The 26,445-nt window shown below is 43.3% G+C and overlaps 1 protein-coding gene across 5 annotated transcripts in view; it reads right to left on the bottom strand.

Moving 5' to 3' along the window:
* The window catches only part of LOC133443660 (unconventional myosin-IXAb-like), a 130,793-nt gene that overhangs the window by 51,043 nt on the left and 53,305 nt on the right, over positions 1-26,445 (bottom strand). For all 5 annotated transcript variants that reach the window (XM_061720767.1, XM_061720769.1, XM_061720771.1 and 2 more), the window contains 10 exons: positions 26,118-26,215; positions 24,438-24,564; positions 22,522-22,611; positions 16,515-16,631; positions 14,703-14,837; positions 13,227-13,348; positions 8,871-9,012; positions 7,330-7,525; positions 2,152-2,271; positions 285-360 (listed from right to left, as the gene is read on the bottom strand). In XM_061720767.1, the coding sequence (XP_061576751.1) occupies positions 285-360; positions 2,152-2,271; positions 7,330-7,525; positions 8,871-9,012; positions 13,227-13,348; positions 14,703-14,837; positions 16,515-16,631; positions 22,522-22,611; positions 24,438-24,564; positions 26,118-26,215 (1,223 nt within the window). The remainder of the gene's footprint in view (positions 1-284; positions 361-2,151; positions 2,272-7,329; positions 7,526-8,870; positions 9,013-13,226; positions 13,349-14,702; positions 14,838-16,514; positions 16,632-22,521; positions 22,612-24,437; positions 24,565-26,117; positions 26,216-26,445) is intronic.

The following is a 26,445-nucleotide window of genomic DNA, read 5'->3' as shown; positions in this document are numbered from 1 at the left end:
GACCATAATTAGTGAAAATTGGCCACGCGCCTTCTTCTGATTGGTTGTCCCTATTTCCTGCTATAACTTTTGAATGGTTTGTTAGGAAGTTGAGGGTGGTGTCATTTCTGATATGTTTATGGGGGCGGTGGCCGTGAGTGCACGGGCCCGTTCATCGCTGCTTGCAGCTTTCATTTTGTTTTTTTTTCACTACTGTTTCATGTTGAAAATTTTAATTCAATTTAATTGAATTCCTGTCCCATGGCGTGTTATCCTGCTGTAGCGCCGCGGTCGACCGGACTCACCGGCTGGCCCGGTCGTTCAGCGCGTTGGTGCCCTGCAGGTCCGACAGAGGGGAGCGGGGATTCCTCCTGGAGATACCTGGGGGACACGGGGACATGACGGGGACATGCATTTACCTGGAGATACCTGGGGGATTTACCTGGAGATACCTGGGGGACGCGGGGAAATGCATTTACCTGGAGATACCTGGGGTTAGGGCTGGGCGATATGGACCAAAAGTCATATCTCCATATTTTCTAGCTGAATGTTGATACTCGATATATATCGATATTTTTTCTGTGCCATAATTGGGGTTTCCCCCGAAGCATTATAGCATAGCATCTCTGTTAGCATCTCTGTTAGCTTCATTTTTTTCTGATCAAACCCTTAAAAAAACAGTCAGTTTTAATACAAAGCCTCGTGCCAAATGTCACACAGGTTCCTTTATTAACAGAGGTCTGCACAATATCAACATGTATAAAACAAATTAAATAAAAATAAACTGCCTGCATATATAGAATAAAAATGCTTCTTGAATAAAATAAAACAAATATCCCTTTCCTGCATAACAATTAAATTAAAATACACTGTACAATTAATACAATGTAGACAGTAACAGGCAGACTTTTCCACTGAGGTTGACAGTTGTGCAAATAACAAAACATTTGTGCAAATCTCAAATAAAACATTCAAGTCAATTTGTCACAAAATAAGCTATATCAAAATCATAAAAAAAATTAAAAAAATTAAAATCGATATAAACGATATTGTACCATATCGCGTTTGAAAATATATCGATATATATTAAAATCTCGATATATCGCCCAGCCCTACCTGGGGGACACGGGGAAATGCATTTACCTGCCCTCAGTTAGGCCCCGCCCACTCCACTGATTCCCAGTAAATCTGATGAAACCTAATCTGTTTCAAATATCTGGAAGTACAAAAACTCAAACCAAGTTCTGAAAAAAGTTCTGCTATTGCTGTTGGTCTGAATAACTCCGCCCCCTCCGCTTTCCTCTAGACCAGCGGTCGGCAACCCAAAATGTTTTAGAGCCATATTGGACTAAGAACACAAAAAACTAATATGTCTGGAGCCGCAAAAAATGAAAAGTCTTGTATCAGAATTAGAATGAAGGAAACACATGCTGCATGTTTCTATATTAGTTAGAACTGGGTACTCGGCTGCAAATGTAGCTAATGTCTTTCCTTTTGTTACACAAATCTATGGATCTATGGAGTATTAGGGCCAGGCAGGAGAAAAATAAAAATAATATTTTAGAGGAGGGAGATTTTTTTTTCATTATGCACTTCGAGAAAAAAGTTGAAATGTTGAAAAAAAGTTGAAATGTTGAAAAAAAGTTGAAATGTTGAAAAGTTGAAATGTTGAAAAGTTGAAATGTTGAGAAAAAAGGCAAAGCTTCGACTTTATTCTTGAAATTGTATTTCAACATTAATCTTGACATTTTGACATTTTGAATTTTTTCCTCGACATTTTGAATTTTTTCTCGAAGTGCATAATGAAAAAAAATCTTCCCCTCTCAAGTATTTTTTCTCCTGCATGGCCCTGATTCTCTTCCGTAAAAATCTTTGTTAACAGAAACGTTGAAATATAATATTTCGACACATTTTTAAAGCATTGGAAAACATTCAGAAAGTTTGTGTCATGTTTGTCCTCCTACAGAAACCACATTAAAACCTAAAATATATTTCCCTTCCCATCTATTTCCATTTTCAAACATTTTCTAAAAAGCTCCAGGAGCCACCAGGGCGGCGCTAAAGAGCCGCGGGTTGCCGAGCCCGGTCTAGACCAGCAGAGTTGGTGCTACCTTGGAACCGGTTCTTCTGGCCCGGAGCCGGTTCTTTCCTCCGACTCAGGTCTTCACTTACTGTGTTTCTCATCTTTGCATCTCTGGAGGATCTCCAGGCTCCGCTGGTGAACCGGGTGGTGCAGGAAGCTGAAGCTGTCGGCCGCTTTGACGGCAGAACCCTGAGCAGCTGCGTTGTTTCCTGAAACAAAAGTCCAACATCATCTTTTCAGATGTGACCAGATGTTGGATGTGAAAACAACAACAACCTTCCTCCTAACGAGTAGCAAAAACAGTACGTGAGATGTTTCAGTACGTACTCAATAGTATGTACTATCCATAGTCATTCTGGAGAAATGTATTAGTGTGGATTAATGGACACTAGCTGAACAGAAACTTCCCACAATGCAATGCATGTTTGGTTGCTAAGTTATACGTATATGTATAAGTGTAATATTAAGTATGATAATATTATTACATAATATTACTATTATAATATTGGTACATAATAATATTATATAATGTTATCTTGTTTGGGCCAGGATAAACGATAAGCGGAGCGGAGCTGCTACTGCTGCTGTTACCATGGTAACAACTCCCCCTCCCAACGGCAGGAAGTGCCGTGTGGCTCTGATAGTACGTCCATATTATTGCATACTACTGATATTTACTCAAAGGTTTGCTGAACTTAAGTATACTTTTTGAGTAGTGTTGTCCCGATCGATCGGCCGCCCGATCGGGGCATTTTCAAAACATCGGTATCGGCCAAAAAAGTATCGGGACATACCTAATGTTTTTAATATATATTAAATCGTTTTATATTCCGTTCCATTTAACTTCTGGCCGAACATGGTTTCAATGTCTGAATTGTGAAATGTTCCATCTGTTCATGTTCATTAAGCTGCTGCTATTCATTTATTCATTCAGAATGTTGCACTAAGGTTAAGCCAAAAATTATTTTAATTTTCTTGTGTTTGTGAGTTTGACTGGATGTCATTCAACTACCTCTTTTGAGGTTACATTTATTTATTTTTGTTATTGCACCGTTCACTGTTAAACCTCACATAGTACATTTATGTTTATACATTTTATTTTATCTCTTATATATTTGTTTGTTTTTTATATTTGTATTGTATTGCACCAATCACCACAACAAATTCTTTGTGTGTGTTAACAAACTTGGCAATAAACCCTTTTCTGATTTAGTTTACAATTTCATGTTTCTACATTTTGTGGCACCAGAGCTGGTTTTGTTGAAATAAATGTCCATGTTGTTCTCCAATGGACAATAAAAGAAACATTGAGTTTTAGTCCTCTTTTTTTTTTTTTTTTTCTTTTTTTAATTCATTGCCAAAAAGTGATCGGATCGGTACAAATTGGGATCGGCAGAAACTCAAACTCAAGTGATCGGGATCGGATCGGGAGCTAAAGAATCCTGATCGGGACAACCCTATTGTTGAGTATATAGTGTTAAGTGTGGCATTTCAGACGCACTGCAGGAACAGTTCAACTGGGCTTTAACTGTTCTGTTCCAGAGACATCAGAACCGACACAAGTGGGTTCTGATCAAGCCTAAACCAACTCCTTGATCTGAGGACGGAAAACTGGAGGGTGGACAGTTTGAATTGACAGCACAAGTCTGTGTGGTGGCTTTACTGGAAACGAGCTCCGACTCCGACGTTCCTGAGATCAGGTGCCGTTACGGTTCTGGTAAAAGTACAATACCGAAGGTACGATGCCAAAGGTACGATACCAAAGGTACGATACCGAAGGTACGATACCGAAGGTACGATACCGAAGGTACGATACCAAAGGTACGATACCGAAGGTACGATACTGGAGGTACGATACCGAAGGTACGATACTGAAGGTACTGAAGGTATGATACCGAAGATACGATACCGAAGGTACTGAAGGTACGATACCGAAGGTACGATACCAAAGGTACGATACCGAAGGTACTGAAGGTACGATACCGAAGGTACGATACTGGAGGTACGATACCGAAGGTACGATGCCAAAGGTACGATACCAAAGGTACGATACCGAAGGTACGATACTGGAGGTACGATACCGAAGGTACGATACTGGAGGTACGATACCGAAGGTACGATACCGAAGATACGATACCGAAGGTACGATACCAAAGGTACGATACCGAAGGTACTGAAGGTACGATACCAAAGGTACGATACCGAAGGTACTGAAGGTACGATACCAAAGGTACGATACCAAAGGTACGATACCGAAGGTACGATACCAAAGGTACGATACCGAAGGTACGATACCGAAGGTACGATACCAAAGGTACGATACCGAAGGTACTGAAGGTACCGAAGGTACGATACCGAAGGTACGATACCAAAGGTACGATACCCAAGGTACTGAAATTATGATACCCAAGGTACGATACCGAAGGTACGATACTGAAGGTATGATACTGAAGGTACGATACCCAAGGTACGATACCCAAGGTATGATACCGAAGGTACGATACCGAAGGTACGATACCGAAGGTACGATACCGAAGGTACGATACCGAAGGTACAATACCAAAGGTACGATACCGAAGGTACGATACCGAAGGTACGATACCGAAGGTACAATACCAAAGGTACGATACCGAAGGTACTGAAGGTACGATACCAAAGGTACGATACCAAAGGTACGATACCGAAGGTACGATACCGAAGGTACGATACCGAAGGTACAATACCAAAGGTACGATACCGAAGGTACTGAAGGTACGATACCAAAGGTACGATACCGAAGGTACGATACCAAAGGTACGATACCAAAGGTACGATACCGAAGGTACTGAAGGTACGATACCGAAGGTACGATACTGAAGGTACGATACCGAAGGTACGATACCGAAGGTACGATACCGAAGGTACGATACCGAAGGTACGATACCGAAGGTACGATACCGAAGGTACGATACCAAAGGTACGATACCCAAGGTACGATACCGAAGGTACGATACCGAAGGTACGATACCCAAGGTACGATACCCAAGGTACGATACCCAAGGTACGATACCGAAGGTACGATACCCAAGGTACGATACCCAAGGTACGATACCGAAGGTACGATACCGAAGGTACGATACCCAAGGTACGATACCGAAGGTACGATACCCAAGGTACGATACCGAAGGTACGATACCGAAGGTACGATACCGAAGGTACGATACCGAAGGTACGATACCCAAGGTACGATACCCAAGGTACGATACCCAAGGTACGATACCCAAGGTACGATACCCAAGGTACGATACCCAAGGTACGATACCCAAGGTACGATACCCAAGGTACGATACCCAAGGTACGATACCAAAGGTACTGAAGGTACGATACCGAAGGTATGATACTGAAGGTACGATACTGAAGGTACGATACCGAAGGTACGATACTGAAGGTACGATACCCAAGGTACGATACCGAAGGTACGATACCGAAGGTACGATACCGAAGGTACGATACTGAAGGTACGATACCCAAGGTACGATACCAAAGGTACGATACCCAAGGTACGATACTGAAGGTACGATACCGAAGGTACGATACTGAAGGCACGATACCCAAGGTACGATACCGAAGGTACGATACCGAAGGTACGATACCCAAGGTACGATACCGAAGGTACGATACCCAAGGTACGATACCCAAGGTACGATACCGAAGGTACGATACCCAAGGTACGATACCGAAGGTACGATACCGAAGGTACGATACCCAAGGTACGATACCGAAGGTACGATACCGAAGGTACCGAAGGTACGATACCGAAGGTACGATACCGAAGGTACGATACCGAAGGTACTGAAGGTACCAAAGGTACGATACCGAAGGTACGATACCGAAGGTACGATACCGAAGGTACTGAAGGTACCGAAGGTACGATACCAAAGGTACGATACCAAAGGTACGATACCGAAGGTACGATACCGAAGGTACTGAAGGTACCGAAGGTACGATACCGAAGGTACGATACCAAAGGTACGATACCGAAGGTACGATACCGAAGGTACGATACCGATGGTACGATATGGAAACTACTGTACTAAAGGTACAATACTGAAGGTACCAAAGGTACTGAAGTTATGATACTGAAGGTACGATACCGAATAGGGGTGGGTAAAAATATCGAAAAATCAATGCATCGCAATTCTCCCCGACCTGATTCAATATGGATTAAAAGCCTCTGAATGATTCCCCTCCTGGGCAGTGGGGGCGCTGTGGCAACATTTTCTTATGATTCACGTTTTGTGGACGGTGGCTGCACGCGACCAAACAACGACGATGGCAAGCGGAAAATCTTTCAGATCAGACGTTTGGACTCATTTTGAATTCCCATTTAAAGACGGAACACGAGAAACGGACTAAAGTAGGGAGGAGTGTGAAGCTGCTTTCACATAGAGCGCAAAACGCAGACCGCCGCCGGCCATCCCATTCATGTGAATGTGCTGCCGCGGCGCAAGAGCGGGCCGCTCTGCTGCCGAGCTCAGCGCTGCACCTGCCTGCCTGCTCGAATTGAAAATTTTTTTAATTCCACCGCGCCGCGCTGTGGCGACGTCTCTGCCGACTCTGCGCCCGACCCGGTGGTGGGCACGACGCAAACCGCACTCTACGTGAAAGCAGCTTAAGTTGTTCCAGGCAGAACTAAAATACAACAGCAACACCACAAACCTGCGGATCATGTTGACACAGAAATTGCATGTGTTTTTTATTTGAACTTTTGTACTACAGTACAAATGCACAAGTGAGCCATTATGGTGCTGCTAAGTTTAATTGCTCAGTTAATTTCTATGGGAAGTAACATGCCACGTGTTATAGGCATGAAAATAAACATAATGAAAAACTGCCAACAGGTACAGTATTTGTGTATTTCTATGTCTTACTGAATCGATATCAAAGCATTTAAATCAATATCGAAAAGAATCGAAATCAAATCGAATCGTGAGGTTCTTAACAATACCCAGCCCTAATACCGAAGGTACGACACTGAAGGTAGGATACCGAAGGTACGATACTACGATACCGAAGGTATGATAACGAAGGTACGATACTGAAGGTACGATTTTGAAACCAGAACCCTGACTGAAGAACAAGGGGACACTAAAGCAGGTGAAACACCTCACCACCTCGATGAGCAGCTCTCGGGGCCGTGAGCAGGAACTCCAGCGTCTTAAGTGATAAAACATCAGTCTCAACCTTCTCTGGGAAGGTTTCCCCGTCTGCAGGGCAGAACGGCTCACCGGTGGTCTTGTTTCGGTGTCGGCGTCCCGCCTCCCTGAAGGCCACCAGGGCCCTGAAGTACGCCCGCAGGACGGCCCAGCGGAACGTGGCCACCGGGTCGATTCCCATCAGGCCGCAGACGAAGGCCTTCCTGCTGCTCTTCAGCAGCGCGACGATGTCGGGACGCATGTGGTCCGTGTTCTTCTCCCGGAAGTCCTGGGGGAGGGAAAACACATGGATTCACCAGAACGGCTGCAAACACGAGGAAAACGTCTAGGACGCTTGATATTTTGAGATGAAACTTCAGCGATCAAATATGTCTCTAATCAACAGAGACGGATCAGGACTCTCAGCTCTACTTCTAAACTTCTAGACCTGGGGTCGAAAGAGCCGTATCGGACCAAAAACACAAACGCAAAAAGTTAAAAGCCTTGTATAAGCCTTATAGATACATACGTGTTGCCTTCATTATATTCGTTATAACTGGCTACTCGGCTGCAAATGTAGCTGCTAATGTCTTTCCACATGACTCTTTTTGTTATTAGACAAACTTCTCGCTACAATGCAAACATTCAGGCAATGAATGCAAATGATTTGCTCCAAGAAACGTTGAATCCTCTTTTTATCCTAAGTTATTTTTCTCTTTTTCCCTCTGGAAACAATGATCCCTTTGGCCCGTTTGCTTCCAGCAGCCACCTGCCTGGCGCCCCCTGCTGGTGGAAACGTGTGGCTACGACGCAAAACTACAGAGTATCAGGGCCACGCAGGAGAAAAGTAAAAATAAAATTTTAGAGGAGGAAGATTTTTTTTGTTCATTATGATATTTGAGAAAAAAGTAAAAATGTCAAGATTGATGTTGAAGTACAATCTCGAGAAAAAAGTCGAAATGTCAAGAAAAAAGTCAAAATGTCGAGAAAAAAGTCAAAATTTCGAGAAAAAAGTCAAAATGTCGAGATTAATGTTGAAGTACAATCTCGAGAAAAAAGTCGAAATGTCAAGAAAAAAGTCAAAATGTCGAGAAAAAAGTCAAAATTTCGAGAAAAAAGTCAAAATGTCGAGATTAATGTTGAAGTACAATCTCGAAAAAAAGTCAGTGTCAAGAAAAAAGTCGAAATGTCGAAAAAAATGTCAAAATGTCAAGGAAATAGTAAATATTTTGTGAAAAAAGTTGAAATGTTGAGAAAAAAACGTTATTCTTAAAATTGTATTTCAACATTAATCTCTACATTTCGACTTTTTCTCAAAGTGCACAATAAAAAAAAACTTCCCCTGTCAAAAATGTTTTCTTTTCTTTCTTACTTACTCTTACTCTTCCGTACAAATCTTCGTTAAGAGAAATGTTGAAATGTAATATTTATCCTACACATTTTTACAGCATTGGAAAACATTCAGAATGTTTGTGTCATGTTTATCCTCCAACAGAAACCAGGTTAAAACCATAAATATATCCCCCCCCCATCTATTTCCATTTTCAAACCTTTTAGAAAAAGCTCCAGGAGCCACCAGGGCGGCGCTAGAGAGCGGCGTGTTGCCGAGCCCGGTCTGGGCCGCGGTGTCTCACCTTGACGCCGTACTTGACCTTCCCTGCGTAGTGCCGGATGATGAAGGCCGGCTCCATGACGGCGGGGAAGTCGATGTAGCCGTTGCCTTCGTGCTGCCGCTTGAACTTGTCCAGCAGGGTCTGGTTGGAGGCCTGGGGGAAGCTGGAGGATTCACACGTCCACAATCAGACACGCGTTCTGACCGCAAACGTCAACTTTCATCCTGAATACGGTATCGGCCCGAATATAAGACGTGTTTTCTGCATTGAGATGAGACGTTATACCCATTCACAACGCTAGATGGCGCCAGATATCTTTAAATGCTGAACTTAACTCCCCAGGACAAAGATACAGAAAAGAATCAGGGTCAGGCAGGAGAAAAATAAAAATATTTTAGAGGAGGAAGATTTTTTTTTCATTATGCACTTCGAGAAAAAAGTTGAAATGTCGAGAAAAAAGTCGAATTGTCGAGAAAAAAGTCGAAATGTCGAGATTAATGTTGAAATAATTTCGAGAAAAAAGTCGAAATGTCGAGAAAAAAGTCGAATTATCGAGGAAAAAAGTCGAAATGTCGAGATTAATGTTGAAATCATTTCGAGAAAAAAGTCAAAATTTTGTGAATAAAGTTGAAATGTTGAGAAAAAAAGGCAAAATTTCGACATTTTGACTTTTTTCTCAAAGTCCACAATAAAAAAAAATCTTCCCCTCTCAAATATTTTTTCTCCTGCATGGCCCTGATACTCTTCCCTGTCACCAAGAAGAAAAATAAAAATAGCGGTAAGAAAGAAAACAAGAAAATAAGAGAAGCGATAACAGAAAATGGAGAAACGTAGTTTCTCGAATCTGGAGAAAAGTGGGTGGAAGATCGGCAGGTGAACCGGCAGCTGAGGAGAAGTTATGATGCAAACTTGAATGAGGCAAAATAACAGGCTTTTAATCTCCAATATATTGTTATAATCATTTGTTTCAGATGTACTGTCATTATTTTCTGTATAAAAATTAAATTTGGTGTTCAAAAAGTCTTTTTTCAAACTTGAGACTTGAGAAAGAGGGAGTCGTCTTATAATCAGGGTCGTCTTATACTCGGGCCGATACGGTAGACGTCTCCAACCCGGTTTGGTGGATTCTCATCCTTCTGAAGGCGAGTCGAGTTTCTTATTTCATCTTATTTTAACGTTTACAGTAATCCCTCGTTGTTCACGGGGGTTACGTTCCAAAAAGAACCCGTGATCGGTGAAATCCGTGAAGTAGTAACCTTTATTTTTCTTTACAATTATCATACAAAGCTTCAGAAATCTAACCGTCGCCCGCGACGCGAGTAGCAGGATCTGAGCGGGAGAATCGCTGCGGAAAGTTTTGTCAACATTCCATTAATTTTGTCGACAAAATTAATGGAAAGTTGTGTTTCTGGAAAAGGTATCGGTTTATGGAACAATCTGGATACAGAAGCCAAAGAATGCAAATCAAACGTTACATTTAAAAGAATAATAAAAGCCAGTTTGATGAAGAAATATCATGACAATTGTTAAGTTAGGTGGGTTTTCTTCTTTTTTCTCTCTCTTTTTAGCACCATTGTCATATTTTTTTTCTTTCAATCAAAAAATAATATGACTATTTTGTGTCATTTTATAATTTTGTTGTAGTTTTTTTTTTAATTATGTTTATTGGAAAGTGTTTTTTTTTTTTTTTTTTTAATTGCGTAATTTGTAATTTTTTTTATTATTACATGAATTGAAATTTGATTTCTTAGGAAAAAGGGACAGATAAAATAAGCTTAGTCTTCTTTCTGTTCCCTTTCATTCAAGGAAAAAGATTTGTTGTAATTATATTGAACTGTTTTGTTTTTCTTTTAATGAATGAAATAAAGGATAAAGACGTGATGGACATGTTAGCCAGCAGGGAAAATGCTACGTAGCTAAGGTTGTTATGCTCTTTTATGTCCCAGAATGCTACGTAGCTAAGGTTGTTACGCTCTATTATGTCCCAGAATGCTACGTAGCTAAGGTTGTTATGCTCTTTTATGTCCCAGAATGCTACGTAGCTAAGGTTATACGCCCTTTTATGTCCCAGAATGCTACGAAGCTAAGGTTGTTACGCTCTTTAATGTCCCAGAATGCTACGTAGCTAAGCTTGTTACGCTCTTTTATGTCCCAGAATGCTACGTAGCTAAGGTTGTTATGCTCTTTTATGTCCCAGAATGCTACGTAGCTAAGGTTGTTATGCTCTTTTATGTCCCAGAATGCTACGTAGCTACGGTTGTTACTTCCTTTTATGTCCCAGAATGCTACGTAGCTAAGGTTGTTATGTTATGTCCCAGAATGCTACGTAGCTAAGCTTGTTACGCTCTTTTATGTCCCAGAATGCTACGTAGCTAAGGTTGTTACGCTCTTTTATGTCCCAGAATGCTACGTAGGTAAGGTTGTTATGCTCTTTTATGTCCCAAAATGCTACGTAGCTACGGTTGTTATGCTCTTTTATGTCCCAGAATGCTACGTAGCTACGGTTGTTAAGGCTCTTTAATGTCCCAGAATGCTACGTAGCCACAGTTGTTACGCTCTTTCATGTTCCAGAATACTACGTAGCTAAGGTTGTTATGCTCTTTTATGTCCCAGAATTCTACGTAGCTAAGGTTGTTATGCTCTTTTATGTCCCAGAATGCTACGTAGCTAAGGTTGTTATGCTCTTTTATGTCCCAGAATGCTACGTAGCTAAGGTTGTTACGCTCTTTTATGTCCCAGAATGCTACGTAGCTAAGGGTGTTACGCTCTTTTATGTCCCAGAATGCTACGTAGCTAAGGTTGTTACGCTATTTTATGTCCCAGAATGCTACATAGCTAAGGTTGTTACGCTCTTTTATATCCCAGAATGCTACGTAGCTAAGGTTGTTACGCTTTTTTATGTCCCAAAATGCTACGTAGCTACAGTTGTTACGCTCTTTTATGTCCCAGAATGCTACGTAGCTAAGGTTGTTATGCTCTTTTATGTCCCAAAATGCTACGTAGCTAAGGTTGTTACGCCCTTTTATGTCCCAGAATGCTACGTAGCTACAGTTGTTACGCTCTTTCATGTCCCAGAATGCTACGTAGCTAAGGTTGTTATGCTCTTTCATGTCCCAGAATGCTACGTAGCTAAGGTTGTTATGCTCTTTTATGTCCCAGAATGCTACGTAGCTACGGTTGTTACGCTCTTTAATGTCCCAGAATGCTACGTAGCTAAGGTTGTTACGCTCTATTATGTCCCAGAATGCTACGTAGCTACGGTTGTTACGCTATTTTATGTCCCAGAATGCTACGTAGCTACGGTTGTTATGCTCTTTTATGTCCCAGAATGCTACGTAGCTACGGTTGTTACGCTATTTTATGTCCCAGAATGCTACGTAGCTAAGGTTGTTACGCTCTATTATGTCCCAGAATGCTACGTAGCTAAGGTTGTTATGCTCTTTTATGTCCCAGAATGCTACGTAGCTAAGGTTGTTACGCTCTATTATGTCCCAGAATGCTACGTAGCTATGGTTGTTACGCCCATAAACATCTATCCTCCTCCTCCCATGGAGCTGCTGCGATACGTCAACGTCGCCGCCATATTGGATGTTCAAGACTGCGCTGTAAACTAATACAAGTAAATGGACTTATTTTAATAAAGCGTCTTTCTACAAAGAAATGTACGTTTTACGTCTCATTTATTCATTCACACACGCACTAATATACTTGGGAAACAGTTAGGCACCAAATATAATATATTTAATTTTCTCAGATGGCAAAAATAAGAACTTTATTGATCCCACATAGGAGTAATTCATGTTATATCAGCTATAGAGAACAAGGTAGTGCCGAAAAACAATATATATCCCCCCTCACAAAAATAAGAAAAATAGACAAACATATTTTCTCATCAAAAAAACATAGGCTATTTTAAATTTTTCAAGTAAAAAAATACCATATTTAAACAAATTTTCAGACAATAAAATAACATTTGAACAATTTTTCAGACAATAAAAGCTGTTACTGCTGCTCTGTAGACACGTCATCGTCTACTCCATCCCGCAAACATTCTCGCTACCAGTATCAAATCAAATCAAATGGTTCAAATGTTGTTTTGTTGTCTGAAAAATTGTTAAAATATGTTATTTTGTTACTTGTTGATGAGAAAATGTGTTTCTCTATTTTTCTTATTTTTGTGAGGGGGGATATATTGTTTTAATTATTATTAATTAATTATTATTGCAGGGCCAGCAGGGAGGGCCATGACCAGAAGGGGCGTGGCCAGGACCAGAAGGGGCGGGGTCATGACCGGAAGGGGTGGGGCTAGCAGCATAGACATATATACACACATATATACATATATATGTATATATGTCTATGGCTAGCAGCACGTACTTGCACTCCTCATCCAGCAGGTGGAACAGAGCCGTGGGTTTCTTGCTGATCAGGTTCAGGCAGCTGCTGTTGTCGATGTAGTCGATGGTGAGCCAGCTGATGCCCTCGGCCTGGTATTCTTCCTGGAAAACAAGGACCTGGTCAGGTCTACGTCCTGGAAACAAGGACCTGGTCAGGTCTACGTCCTGGAAACAAGGACCTGGTCAGGTCTATGTCCTGGAAACAAGGACAGGGTGAGGTCTAGGGCCTGGAAACAAGGACAGGGTCAGGTCTACGTCCTGGAAACAAGGACCTGGTCAGGTCTACGTCCTGGAAACAACAGGGTCAGGTCTAGGTCCTGGAAACAAGAACAGGGTCAGGTCTACGTCCTGGAAACAAGGACAGGGTCAGGTCTACGTCCTGGAAACAAGGACAGGGTCAGGTCGACGTCCTGGAAACAAGAACAGGGTCAGGTCTACGTCCTGGAAACAAGGACAGGGTCAGGTCTACGTCCTGGAAACAAGGACAGGGTCAGGTCTACGTCCTGGAAACAAGGACAGGGTCAGGTCTACGTCCTGGAAACAAGGACAGGGTCAGGTCTACGTCCTGGAAACAAGGACAGGTCTACGTCCTGGAAACAAGGACAGGGTCAGGTCTACGTCCTGGAAACAAGGACCTGGTCAGGTCTACGTCCTGGAAACAAGGACCTGGTCAGGTCTACGTCCTGGAAACAACAGGGTCAGGTCTACGTCCTGGAAACAAGGACAGGGTCAGGTCTACGTCCTGGAAACAAGGACAGGGTCAGATCTACGTCCTGGAAACAACAGGGTCAGGTCTACGTCCTGGAAAAAAGGACAGGGTCAGGTCTACGTCCTGGAAACAAGAATAGGGTCAGATCTACGTCCTGGAAACAAGGACCTGGTCAGGTCTACATCCTGGAAGGGTCAGGTCTACGTCCTGGAAGGGTCCGGTCTACGTCCTGGAAGGGTCAGGTCTACGTCCTGGAAGGGTCCGGTCTACGTCCTGGAAGGGTCAGGTCTACGTCCTGGAAGGGTCAGGTCTACGTCCTGGAAGGGTCAGGTCTACGTCCTGGAAGGGTCCGGTCTACGTCCTGGAAGGGTCAGGTCTACGTCCTGGAAGGGTCAGGTCTACGTCCTGGAAGGGTCCGGTCTACATCCTGGAAGGGTCAGGTCTACGTCCTGGAAGGGTCAGGTCTACGTCCTGGAAGGGTCAGGTCTACGTCCTGGAAGGGTCCGGTCTACGTCCTGGAAACAAGGACCTGGTCAGGTCTACGTTCTGGAAGGGTCAGGTCTACGTCCTGGAAGGGTCCGGTCTACGTCCTGGAAGGGTCAGGTCTACGTCCTGGAAACAAGGACAGGGTCCGGTCTACGTCCTGGAAGGGTCCGGTCTACGTCCTGGAAGGGTCAGGTCTACGTCCTGGAAACAAGGACAGGGTCCGGTCTACGTCCTGGAAGGGTCCGGTCTACGTCCTGGTACCTGCTCCAGCTTGAAGATGTGCTGGGTGAAGTAATGCTGCAGCCGCTCGTTGGCGAAGTTGATGCAGAACTGCTCGAAGCTGTTGTTCTCGTAATCCTCGAAGCCGAAGATGTCCAGGACCCCGATGGACAAGATCTGGAGGAGGACAGGGACACGTCAGGGACCTCCGTCCAGATGTTTCACCTCATGGACCTGAACCTGCTACCGTCCAGATGTTTCCCCTGCTACCGTCCAGATGTTTCACCTCACGGACCTGCTACCCTATAATGTAATAATTTCCTGAAAATGTAATAAAATGTACTCAACCGGAAATGTAATAAAACCCAATAATGTAATAAAATGTCCTGACGGATATTGTAATAACATTTTTACCGATAATGTAATACCTTATTACGTTGAAACGTCGGAAACATTTGAAACGTCCAAAACGTCGTAAACGTCCGAAAAGTTGGAAACGTTTAAAACATCTGAAATAAAATATCCTGAGGGATATTGTAATAACATTTTTACCTTATTACATTATTGGTAATTTATTACATGGAACTCAAACTCTGCAATTTAACCCAATAGTCATTCTGGTGTTTCAAATCCAGCGTATAGAACATTCTTAGATTCTTAAAACACAAAATGTAGAACTCTGGACTGAAAATGAACATATATATTACATTATTTGTCAAGTATTACAATATCAGTTTTGGAAAAAAAAAAAAAAAAAAGACCCACCTGAAAATGTAATAAATTACCGATAATGTAATAAGGTATTACATTATCGGTAAAAATGTTATTACAATATCAGTCAGGATATTTTATTACATTATTGGTGAAGTTATTACATTATAGGAAATGATTACATTACAGGAGCTCCACTCCTGCACCGGGGCTGATGTTCGTGACGCTCATGTTTATCTGAACACGTTTCCTCTTATATCCAGATGTTTCCTCTTATATCCAGATGTTTCCTCTTATATCCAGATGTTTCCTCTTATATCCAGATGTTTCCTCTTATATCCAGATGTTTCCTCTTATATCCAGATGTTTTCATCCTTAACATTCACGTCTCTATCCATCATTCATGCTTCACCACTTCAATTATGGATTACAACTTTATTTTTATCCGACCTACAAACTGAAGAAGCAACGTTGAGCCACGAGGAAACAGAGAGGAAACAGAGAGGAAGCAGAGAGGAAGAAGAGAGGAAGAAGAGAGGAAACAGAGAGGAAACAGGGAGGAAGCAGAGAGGAAGTAGAGAGGAAGAAGAGAGGAAACAGAGAGGAAACAGAGAGGAAGCACAGAGGAAACAGGGAGGAAGCAGAGAGGAAGTAGAGAGGAAGAAGAGAGGAAGCAGAGAGGAAGCAGACAGGAAACAGGGAGGAAGCAGAGAGGAAGCAGACAGGAAACAGAGAGGAAGCACAGAGGAAACAGGGAGGAAGCAGAGAGGAAGTAGAGAGGAAGAAGAGAGGAAGCAGAGAGGAAGTAGAGAGGAAGCAGAGAGGAAGCAGACAGGAAACAGAGAGGAAGCACAGAGGAAACAGGGAGGAAGCAGAGAGGAAGTAGAGAGGAAGAAGAGAGGAAGCAGAGAGGAAGTAGAGAGGAAGCAGAGAGGAAGCAGAGAGGAAGCAGACAGGAAGCAGACAGGAAGCAGAGAGGAAGTAGAGAGGAAACAGAGAGGAAACAGAGAGGAAACAGACAGGAAGCAGAGAGGAAACAGACAGGAAGCAGAGAGGAAACAGACAGGAAGCAGAGCACCAGAACCAGAACAAGCCTCTGCTCCGCTGGTGACCGCAGGAGTCCGGCCAGGATCTATCTCCTACCTTGGAGTTGTCCTCCAGGTCCTTGTGGTTGAGCAGGGCGTGGTTGGTCCTGAACACGATCCAGTCAAACAGAGCGCTGTACAGCGACTTGGCCATGGAGTCCCTCACCGTTCCTGCCTGGAAACAGACACCGAGCAACAGTTGGTTTCCTCCTGACAGGAGGTTAGAACAGTCTACAAGCACCGGGGAGTGAAACATGAATTATAAAGGATTCCTGCTCTATGATAACGTGGCTAATGTGGAAAAACTGCAGAAACCTTCTGGTCCTGAACCTGAACAAGGCCTGTTGTACAGACTCCGACCAACCAATGTACCTACCAACATACAGTACTCCTAACCAACATACCTACCTACTACTGTACCTACCAACATACTTGTAACAACATACCTACCTACTACTGTCCCTACCAACATACTTGTAACAACATACCTACCTACTACTGTACCTACCAACACACTTCTAACCAACACACCTACCTACTAATGTATGTAACAACATACTTCTAACAACACACCTACCTACTAATGTATGTAACAACATACTTCTAACAACATACCTACCTACAGTACCTAACCACCTAACCAATTTACCTACCAACTACCATCCCACCTACCTACTAATGTATCTAACCAACATACCTACCTACTAATGTACCTACCAACATACTTCTAACCAACATACCTACCTAGTAATGTATCTAACCTACATACCTACCTACTAATGTATCTAACAACATACCTACCTACTAATGTATCTAACAACATACCTACCTACCAATCTACCTACACACATACTTCTAACCAACATACCTACCTACCACTGTACCTACCAACACACCTACTACTATTCAACCCACAAACCAACCTACCACTAGGGCTGGGTATCGATTCAAATGTCAAGAATCGATTCGATGGGCCGCTCGGTGGCGCAGTGGGTTAAGCAAAGCGGCTCATATACTGAGGCTACAGTCCTCCTGCAGCGGTCGCAGGTTTGAATCCCGGCCTGCGCACCTTTGCTGCATGTCATCCCCGATCTCTCTCTACCCCTTAAATATCTGCAGCTTGAATAAAGGGCCACTAGAGCCCAATAAAATATAAAAAAAAAACAAAAAAAAAAACGATTCGATTCCGATTCTTAAGATTCAGAATCGATTATCACCGTTTGATTTGATCCGATTCGATTGGGTATTGATTTGGGTTAGTGTTTCCTGGATTATATGACTGTAAAATAACTATTGAAATAATAATTTCACAATAATTATTGTGAAATAACTAATAAATAAATAACTCAAATAGGCATTTCAATATCCATTTAAAGTGCAAAAAAAGAAAGAAATTGCAACAGCTCAAGCATTTAACAAATTATTTTAGCTTGTCTGATTTATTCTGTCACCAGACTCAGCTGGACATGAAGCACCGGCATTTTTCAGGTATTTCATGACAAACCGTGTCCGATAACAGAGAAACCAAACAAGCTCTAGTAAATATAGATAATATGAACTTCATTAAACTAATATAACAATTAGAAATTTAAGCTGACATGTCCAGCATTTTCTCTAAAGAAAAGTTCATTTAGTTCAGGAGTTTTCAAAACGACTGGGATTAAAGTTCACCAGGTAAAAATGGAATGATGGAAAAAAAATTAATATTAAAAAAAAAAATAAAAAAATAAAAAAAATCGATCTTTAGACATACAAATCCATTTTTAGGAATTAGTATGAGAATCGTATGAGAATCAAGACAGCAGGCGGGGGTTGAAGGGGCAACCCCCTCCGCGAGATGTCGTATAAAGACGGGGGGCAGCCGGAAGTTCAGCAGAGTCAGCTGCGGGTCTAGTGCACGACGCCGAGCTAGGGTTGATGGCTGCTCTGCCTGGACTGTTCCGGCTCTCCAGTCTTCTGTGTTAAGGTAAGAGTTTAGGCCAAGCCCCTATGTGATTGTATGTTGCTCTGTCATTTGCGGGGGATAACTTGACACAGAGTTATCCTAGCAAAAGGCAGTTGTGTGAGTCTTTTTATTTGCACTGCTTGTTTGCTAATAAATGTATTCATATCTTATAGCAAAAGCGAGTGTGTGTCTGATTCATTTTTGCACAGCCGACTGCTCCCGAGCCTAAGTGAGATTTCTCCCAAAACAACACCTATTCAACCCACAAACCAACCTACCACTTAACCAACCAATTTACCTACCTAGTTATCTACCAACCTACCTACATAAATACCTACTTCTAACCAACATACCTACCAATGTATCTACCAAAATACCTACCTACCACCAACCTCCTACCTACCTACATTAATACCTACTACCAGCCTACATACTTACCTACCAACCAACCTACCCCCCTACCAGCAAATGCACCATCCTACCACCCAACACACCATCCAACCTACCTACCTACCGACATACCTACTGCCAACCCACATAAATACCTACTACCAACCAATGAACCTACCACTGTACCTAAAAACCAACCTACTACCAACCAACATACATACCTACCACCCACCACACCATCCAATCTACCTACCTACCAACATACCTACTACTATTAAACCTAAAAACCAACCTACCACCTAACCAACTGACCGAACAACCTACTACTAACCAACCTACTACCAACCTAACCTACCACCCAACAAACCATCCAATCTACCTACCTACCGACATACCTACTACTATTAAACCTAAAAACCAACCTACCACTTAACCAAATGACCAAACAACCTACTACTAACCAACCTACCACCAACCTATCTACCTACCTACCTACCTACCTACCTACCAACCAACCAACCTACCTACCTACCTACCTACCTACCTACCTACCTACCTACCTACCTACCTACCTACCTACCTACCTACCTACCTACCTACCTACCTACCTACCTACCTACCTACCTACCTACCTACCTACCTACCTACCTACCAACCAACCAACCTACCTACCTACCTACCTACCTACCTACCTACCTACCTACCTACCTACCTACCTACCTACCTACCTACCTACCTACCTACCTACCTACCTACCTACCTACCAACCTACCTACCTACCTACCTACCTACCTACCTACCTACCTACCTACCTACCTACCAACCTACCTACCTACCTACCTACCTACCTACCTACCTACCTACCACCCTACCTACCTAGCTACCTACCTACCTACCTACCTACCTACCTACCTACCTACCTACCTCTTTGTTTTAGTAAAAGCCAGCACAGGAAGTTAAGAGGTAGTGCCTTTAAACTCCCTGTTGTTTGTTCTTTATTTTGTGATCATGAAACAAATTAACTTCTTTCCCCCCGAAGAGATCTGGGATAAACTCCAGCAGAGACCTGAGGGTGGGGGGATCGGCTTCAGCAGCAAACGACCGTCCAGTCAATCAGCTAAATTAGCTAGCACCATGGGCTTCCACCAGCTAAGATATGCTAACACAGCTAGCTGCCCATAGCTGAGCTGAGGTGGGGGTTCCAGTCCGACCGAAGCCCAGAGGAACCAGAGGAACCAGAGGAACCAGAGGAACCAGAGGAACCAGAGGAACCAGAGGAACCAGAGGAACCAGAGGAACCACAGAACCTGCAGCCCTGCGTCCGGCCGCCCTGACGCAGCACATCTGCACCCGCTAAAAGCTCTTCCCTCCTACATTATTGATCAGTTTGGTATTTTTAGAAGTCCCCGACGCCCCGGAAACCAGAAAATTACGCAACGTTTTCATGAATAATTGAAGGTTCCAGAGAGAATAAGTTTAAATGTTTCATCAGGACGTTCAGAGCAGATCAGAGTCGACACTGAGAGCTTTGTCTCCACGTGTCACGCCGTCGTTCCATTATGCAACCAGCGGCACCAGTCAGGAACAAAACCAGCAGCACCAGTCAGGAACAAAACCAGTCAGGAACAAAACCAGCAGCACCAGTCAGGAACAAAACCAGCAGCACCAGTCAGGAATAAAACCAGCAGCACCAGTCAGGAACAAAACCAGCAGCACCAGTCAGGAACAAAACCAGCTGCACCAGTCAGGAACAAAACCAGTCAGGAACAAAACCAGTCAGGAACTAAACCAGCAGCACCAGTCAGGAACAAAACCAGTCAGGAACTAAACCAGCAGAACCAGTCAGGAACTAAACCAGCAGAACCAGTCAGGAACTAAACCAGCAAAACCAGTCAGGAACAAAACCAGTCAGGAACTAAACCAGCAGAACCAGTCAGGAACTAAACCAGCAGAACCAGTCAGGAACTAAACCAGCAAAACCAGTCAGGAACAAAACCAGCGGCACCAGAACAAAACCAGCAGCACCGGTCAGGAACTGGGAGGAAACAGAAGGCTGGAGATGTTTTACTGGAACTGAGAACCAGGAGGACCAGGAGGACCTCAGGACCAGAACCAGAACCCCTAGACAAGGGGTGTCAAATGTGCGGCCTGAAAGAGATTTTCATGCGGCCCGCGAGAAGTTTCCAACGCAAAAGAAACAAATGTTAATTTACTAAAAAGGAAGGCATAAATAATAGCCATGAATCGCAGCATATCCCATAATATATTTCTTCTACAAATCCATCGTTATTCCACAAATAGAGCAGTTTTGACATTTTTTTAGTTTTCTAGAATGCATTTGCCGATTTTATTTCTTTGTAGACGGTCGTTTATTTTTATTAACTGACTACTATTATATATTTTCACAGGAAAAATATCACTGCTAAAAAAGATGATAGAAGATATTTATTCTGAGAATTTCAGTTTTGAATACGAGGATAGTGACAAAGTAAAACGGTTAAAAAAGAAGTGCTGACTTTTTCGGCACACTGGCGTAAATATCCGCGCCAATTTTTAAAAATAAATACACTTAATTGTACTGGAAAAATCTCTAAATCACAAAGAAACACTCTCGGATGTAATAAGAAAGATTTAGCTTTTAATTAAATTTCCTATAAGAAAGCGAAATATTAAAAAAACCATACTTGTTTCTGTTTATCTTTGTAAAATGATATTAAAAGTATCTTACATAATTTGAAAAATACGAGAAAATTCAAGAAAAGATTCTGAAGAAATACGTTTTACATAATTAGAGTGTAAACAAAGTGCATATTTCCTTAAAAATGAACTAAACTGATATTGGATTAGACAATATTAAAAAAAAAAGAATTAAAAAAAAAAATTTTCACACTGTTTTTGTTATTTTGAGCGTGAGGCCCGCGAGGAAAAAATTGGTCAAATCCGGCCCGCCAAGAAAAAAGAAAAAAAAGAAAAATAACTTATTTAACCATTTTCACCTGTTTCAAGTGAATTTTCACTTGAAATAAGTAGAAAAATCTGCCAGTGGAACAAGATTTATCTTCTTATTACAAGCAAAAAAATCTTGTTCCACTGGCAGATTTTTCTACTTATTTCAAGTGAAAATCTACTTGAAACAGGTGCAAATTGTTGTTTTTTCCAGCGATGAGTCTTGTTTTAAGTGTAATGAGATTTTTTTTTTTACTAAAAATGAGACATTTTAACTAGAAATAAGACAAATATTCTCGTTAAGATTTGGAGTTTTTGCAGTGTAGGAAAGGATCTATTTAGGTACAAACATGTATATCATTTACAGTTCTAAATCCTTCTGTACATGTAGTAAATATCTAATCTAACAACATAAATATCTGCGGCTAAATATCTTTTTTTTAAATATTTTTTCTAAAATAGAGCGGATGCGGCTTATAGTCCAGAAAATACACACGTGAAAACATAACGCTAGTTGTTGCTAATGTTTGCACCAAAGTTGTGATGCTAGTTGTAGCTAACCACTGTAGCTGGAGACACGTCTGCAACAACTCGCTGCAAGGCGAGTGTCTCCCACGAGGCTGCCAGGGCACCGCCGGCCTCGCCGCCCCGGCAGCCTCGCCCGCCCCGGCAGCCTCACCGCCCCGGCAGCCTCGCCCGCCTCGCCGCCCCGGCAGCCTCGCCACAGGGATAAACCCTGAGCCTGCAGCTGTTCAGCAGGTTCCCGGGTTCCCGGTTCCATCACCTCAGAGAGCTTGTAGGGGACGATGAGCTTCTCGCCGACGGTCACCGTCTTCCTGGTGGTCAGAGCTTCCAGCAGCATCTCCTCCTTCACCTGGAGGAGAGACCAGAGGTCAGAGGTCAAGGTGACCCTAAAGAGGAACCCTGACCCTAAAGACTAACCCTGACCCTAAAGACTAACCCTGACCCTAAAGACTAACCCTGACCCTAAAGACTAACCCTAACCCTAAAGAGGAACCCTGACCCTAAAGAGGAACCCTGACCCTAAAGACTAACCCTGACCCTAAAGACTAACCCTGACCCTAAAGACTAACCCTAACCCTAAAGAGGAACCCTGACCCTAAAGAGGAACCCTGACCCTAAAGACTAACCCTGACCCTAAAGAGGAACCCTGACCCTAAAGACTAACCCTGACCCTAAAGACTAACCCTGACCCTAAAGACTAACCCTGACCCTAAAGACTAACCCTGACCCTAAAGACTACCCCTGACCCTAAAGACTAACCCTGACCCTAAAGACTAACCCTGACCCTAAAGACTAACCCTGACCCTAAAGACTAACCCTGACCCTAAAGACTAACCCTGACCCTAAAGAGGAACCCTGACCCTAAAGAGGAACCCTGACCCTAAAGACTAACCCTGACCCTAAAGACTAACCCTGACCCTAAAGACTAACCCTGACCCTAAAGACTACCCCTGACCCTAAAGACTAACCCTGACCCTAAAGACTAACCCTGACCCTAAAGACTAACCCTGACCCTAAAGACTAACCCTGACCCTAAAGAGGAACCCTGACCCTAAAGACTAACCCTGACCCTAAAGACTAACCCTGACCCTAAAGACTAAAGACTAACCCTGACCCTAAAGAGGAACCCTGACCCTAAAGACTAACCCTGACCCTAAAGACTAACCCTGACCCTAAAGACTAACCCTGACCCTAAAGACTAAAGACTAACCCTGACCCTAAAGACTAACCCTGACCCTAAAGACTAACCCTGACCCTAAAGACTAACCCTGACCCTAAAGACTAAAGACTAACCCTGACCCTAAATATGAACCCTGACCCTAAAGACTAACCCTGACCCTAAAGACTAACCCTGACCCTAAAGACTAACCCTGACCCTAAAGACTAACCCTGACCCTAAAGACTAACCCTGACCCTAAAGACTAAAGACTAACCCTGACCCTAAAGAGGAACCCTGACCCTAAAGAGGAACCCTGACCCTAAAGACTAACCCTGACCCTAAAGACTAACCCTGACCCTAAAGACTAACCCTGACCCTAAAGACTAACCCTGACCCTAAAGACTAACCCTGACCCTAAAGACTAACCCTGACCCTAAAGACTAACCCTGACCCTAAAGACTAACCCTGACCCTAAAGACTAACCCTGACCCTAAAGAGGAACCCTGACCCTAAAGACTAACCTGACCCTAAAGACTAACCCTGACCCTAAAGACTAACCCTGACCCTAAAGACTAACCTGACCCTAAAGACTAACCCTGACCCTAAAGACTAACCCTGACCCTAAAGACTAACCCTGACCCTAAAGACTAACCCTGACCCTAAAGAGGAACCCTGACCCTAAAGAGGAACCCTGACCCTAAAGACTAACCCTGACCCTAAAGAGGAACCCTGACCCTAAAGACTAACCCTAACCCTAACCCTAACCCTGACCCTAAAGAGGAACCCTGACCCTAACCCTAACCCTAACCCTGACCCTAAAGACTAACCCTGACCCTAAAGAGGAACCCTGACCCTAAAGACTAACCCTAACCCTAACCCTAACCCTGACCCTAAAGAGGAACCCTAACCCTAACCCTAACCCTAACCCTGACCCTAAAGACTAACCCTGACCCTAACCCTAACCCTGACCCTACAGCCGCCCCGGCGGGAGGGCAGGACCTGATTGGACCGCTCACCTCCAGCAGCTCGGACACGATGGGCAGCACCTCCAGGTTGCAGATGTCGATGGAATCGTCGCGGTACGTCTTCTTTCGGTAGCGGATGTTCCCCAGGTGGAGGATGGCCGACAGGAGCGAGAAGATCCTGGGGAGGAGACGACACGACTGTTATCCCTGCGACGCCCGGGGGGGTTTCCACGGAGCAAAAACTGTGGTGTTTTCGTGCGTTTTGGACGTTCGTTTACACGAAAACGAAGCTCAAAGTCACCAAAAACCATAATTTCTGAAAACTCCGGCCAAAGTGGAGATTTTCAAAAACTCCGTCTTCACGTTTGCTTGTAAACGGAGAGAAACGGACATTTATTCTTCAGAACGTCACATTATGAGACAGAAACGTCACCAGCGTCATGAGTGACACCTGTGTTTACAATTAGTTTGTAACCGTCAATATTTTCTTGTATTTTATTTGTTTCATATTCTAACGTCACACTTAAAAGTAACTCCACTTCTCTGTCACTCCAAACCAAAGACTCTCGTTCATCTTGGAAGTAACTGGAAGTTACTCGTGTCATTTGTTGATGTTTTTTTCCAGGATTCTGATTGGCTAGCATGACTTTATCTTCTCGTTACACTGCCCCCTGTAGGTTTGGCTGCTCATAGCACCTTAACAGTATTTAGTTCGTGTAAATCAGGGGTTTTCAACATTTTTTAGCCCAGGGACCCCTTGGATGACAGAAAAACAGAGCAGGACCCGCTTGTAATATTTTTTTTCCCTTTTTTTAAATGTGTCAAGTTTTAAACCTGGCTTACAATAAGTATTGAATGTGTTTTATTTTGCTTATAACACCTTATTAACCAATTCCTGACTGGTTTATTAGCTTAAATGTGTTTATGGTTGATGAAACTTTGTCCTCGTCATATATATCTCCTATATATTTTTATTATTATTTTTTAACTCTTACAAATTATATTGGTTAAAATAGCCTTTATTTCTCTTTAAGTTGGAGGACCCCCGCAGTACCTCCGCTTGAAGACCCTGGTGTAAATTATGGTATTTTTAAAAACGTACAGGGGGAAATATTCGTTTCTATAAATACCCGTGTGAGGTTAATCAACCTTTTGAACTTGTTTTGTCCTTATGAAACTGTCACATGCTTTGTTAACAGATGTCAGGACAGCCATTTCCGTCCTTGAGGTTAGCTAAGGGTTAGTTGGACCACCTGTTTCGGGACCTCCACCAGAGTTCTCGTTTTGTCCGGAGGGCATGTGACCCATGTGACCCATTGACCTTTGTGTTCTTTTAAAAACTTTAAGCTCCTGATCAGTTCTAAAGATGTCTGTTTCTTCTGCAGACCAGATTAGTTCCTCTTTAACTGAAAATGTCACATGTGTGACCTTTTAACCCTGATTAACCTCCGTATGTTTCCTGTTTTCTTCTAACTGTCCATTGTCTACTTTATATGGTCATTGCCTGTTTCCCCTTTCTAAATAAAAAGCTCATGCAGGAGGAGGATCTTTGGGAGAAGAGCTGAGGAGTTCTCCATGACGCCCTCGTGCCCTGCACTCCTCTGCTTTCTCCCCCTTCTGCAGAAGTGCGTTAAACTCATTCCAACAGTCTCTGTGTCTTTCCTCGTTATGAGTTTATGTAATGTTGATTTAGGGACCCAACAACCCGGCTCTGTGGAAACGTGGCCTTACTGTTTGCGCGTGGCGGGCAGGAAGCCGACCATCTCCATCGCCAGCTGCAGCCGCTCAAAGTCGTGTTTCAGGTCTTCTCCTTCCACGCTGAAGCAGTCCTGGGGAGGAGACGGGAGGAGACGGGAGGAGACGGGAGGAGAGGGAGGAGAGGGAGGAGAAGGAGGAGACGGGAGGAGACGGGAGGAGAGGGAGGAGACGGGAGGAGAGGGAGGAGAGGGAGGAGACGGGAGGAGACGGGAGGAGACGGGAGGAGAGGGAGGAGACGGGTCAGCGCCGGCGGGACGTCCTCACGGTCTACGGGCTCAGAAACCGCCAGAGTCCAAAAGAC

The sequence above is a fragment of the Cololabis saira genome, chromosome 5 (assembly GCF_033807715.1).
Source record: "Cololabis saira isolate AMF1-May2022 chromosome 5, fColSai1.1, whole genome shotgun sequence".
Classification (NCBI taxonomy): Eukaryota; Metazoa; Chordata; class Actinopteri; order Beloniformes; family Belonidae; genus Cololabis; species Cololabis saira.
Note: the sequence above shows the minus strand (reverse complement) of the source record. Positions and strands in the feature narration are given on the sequence as shown.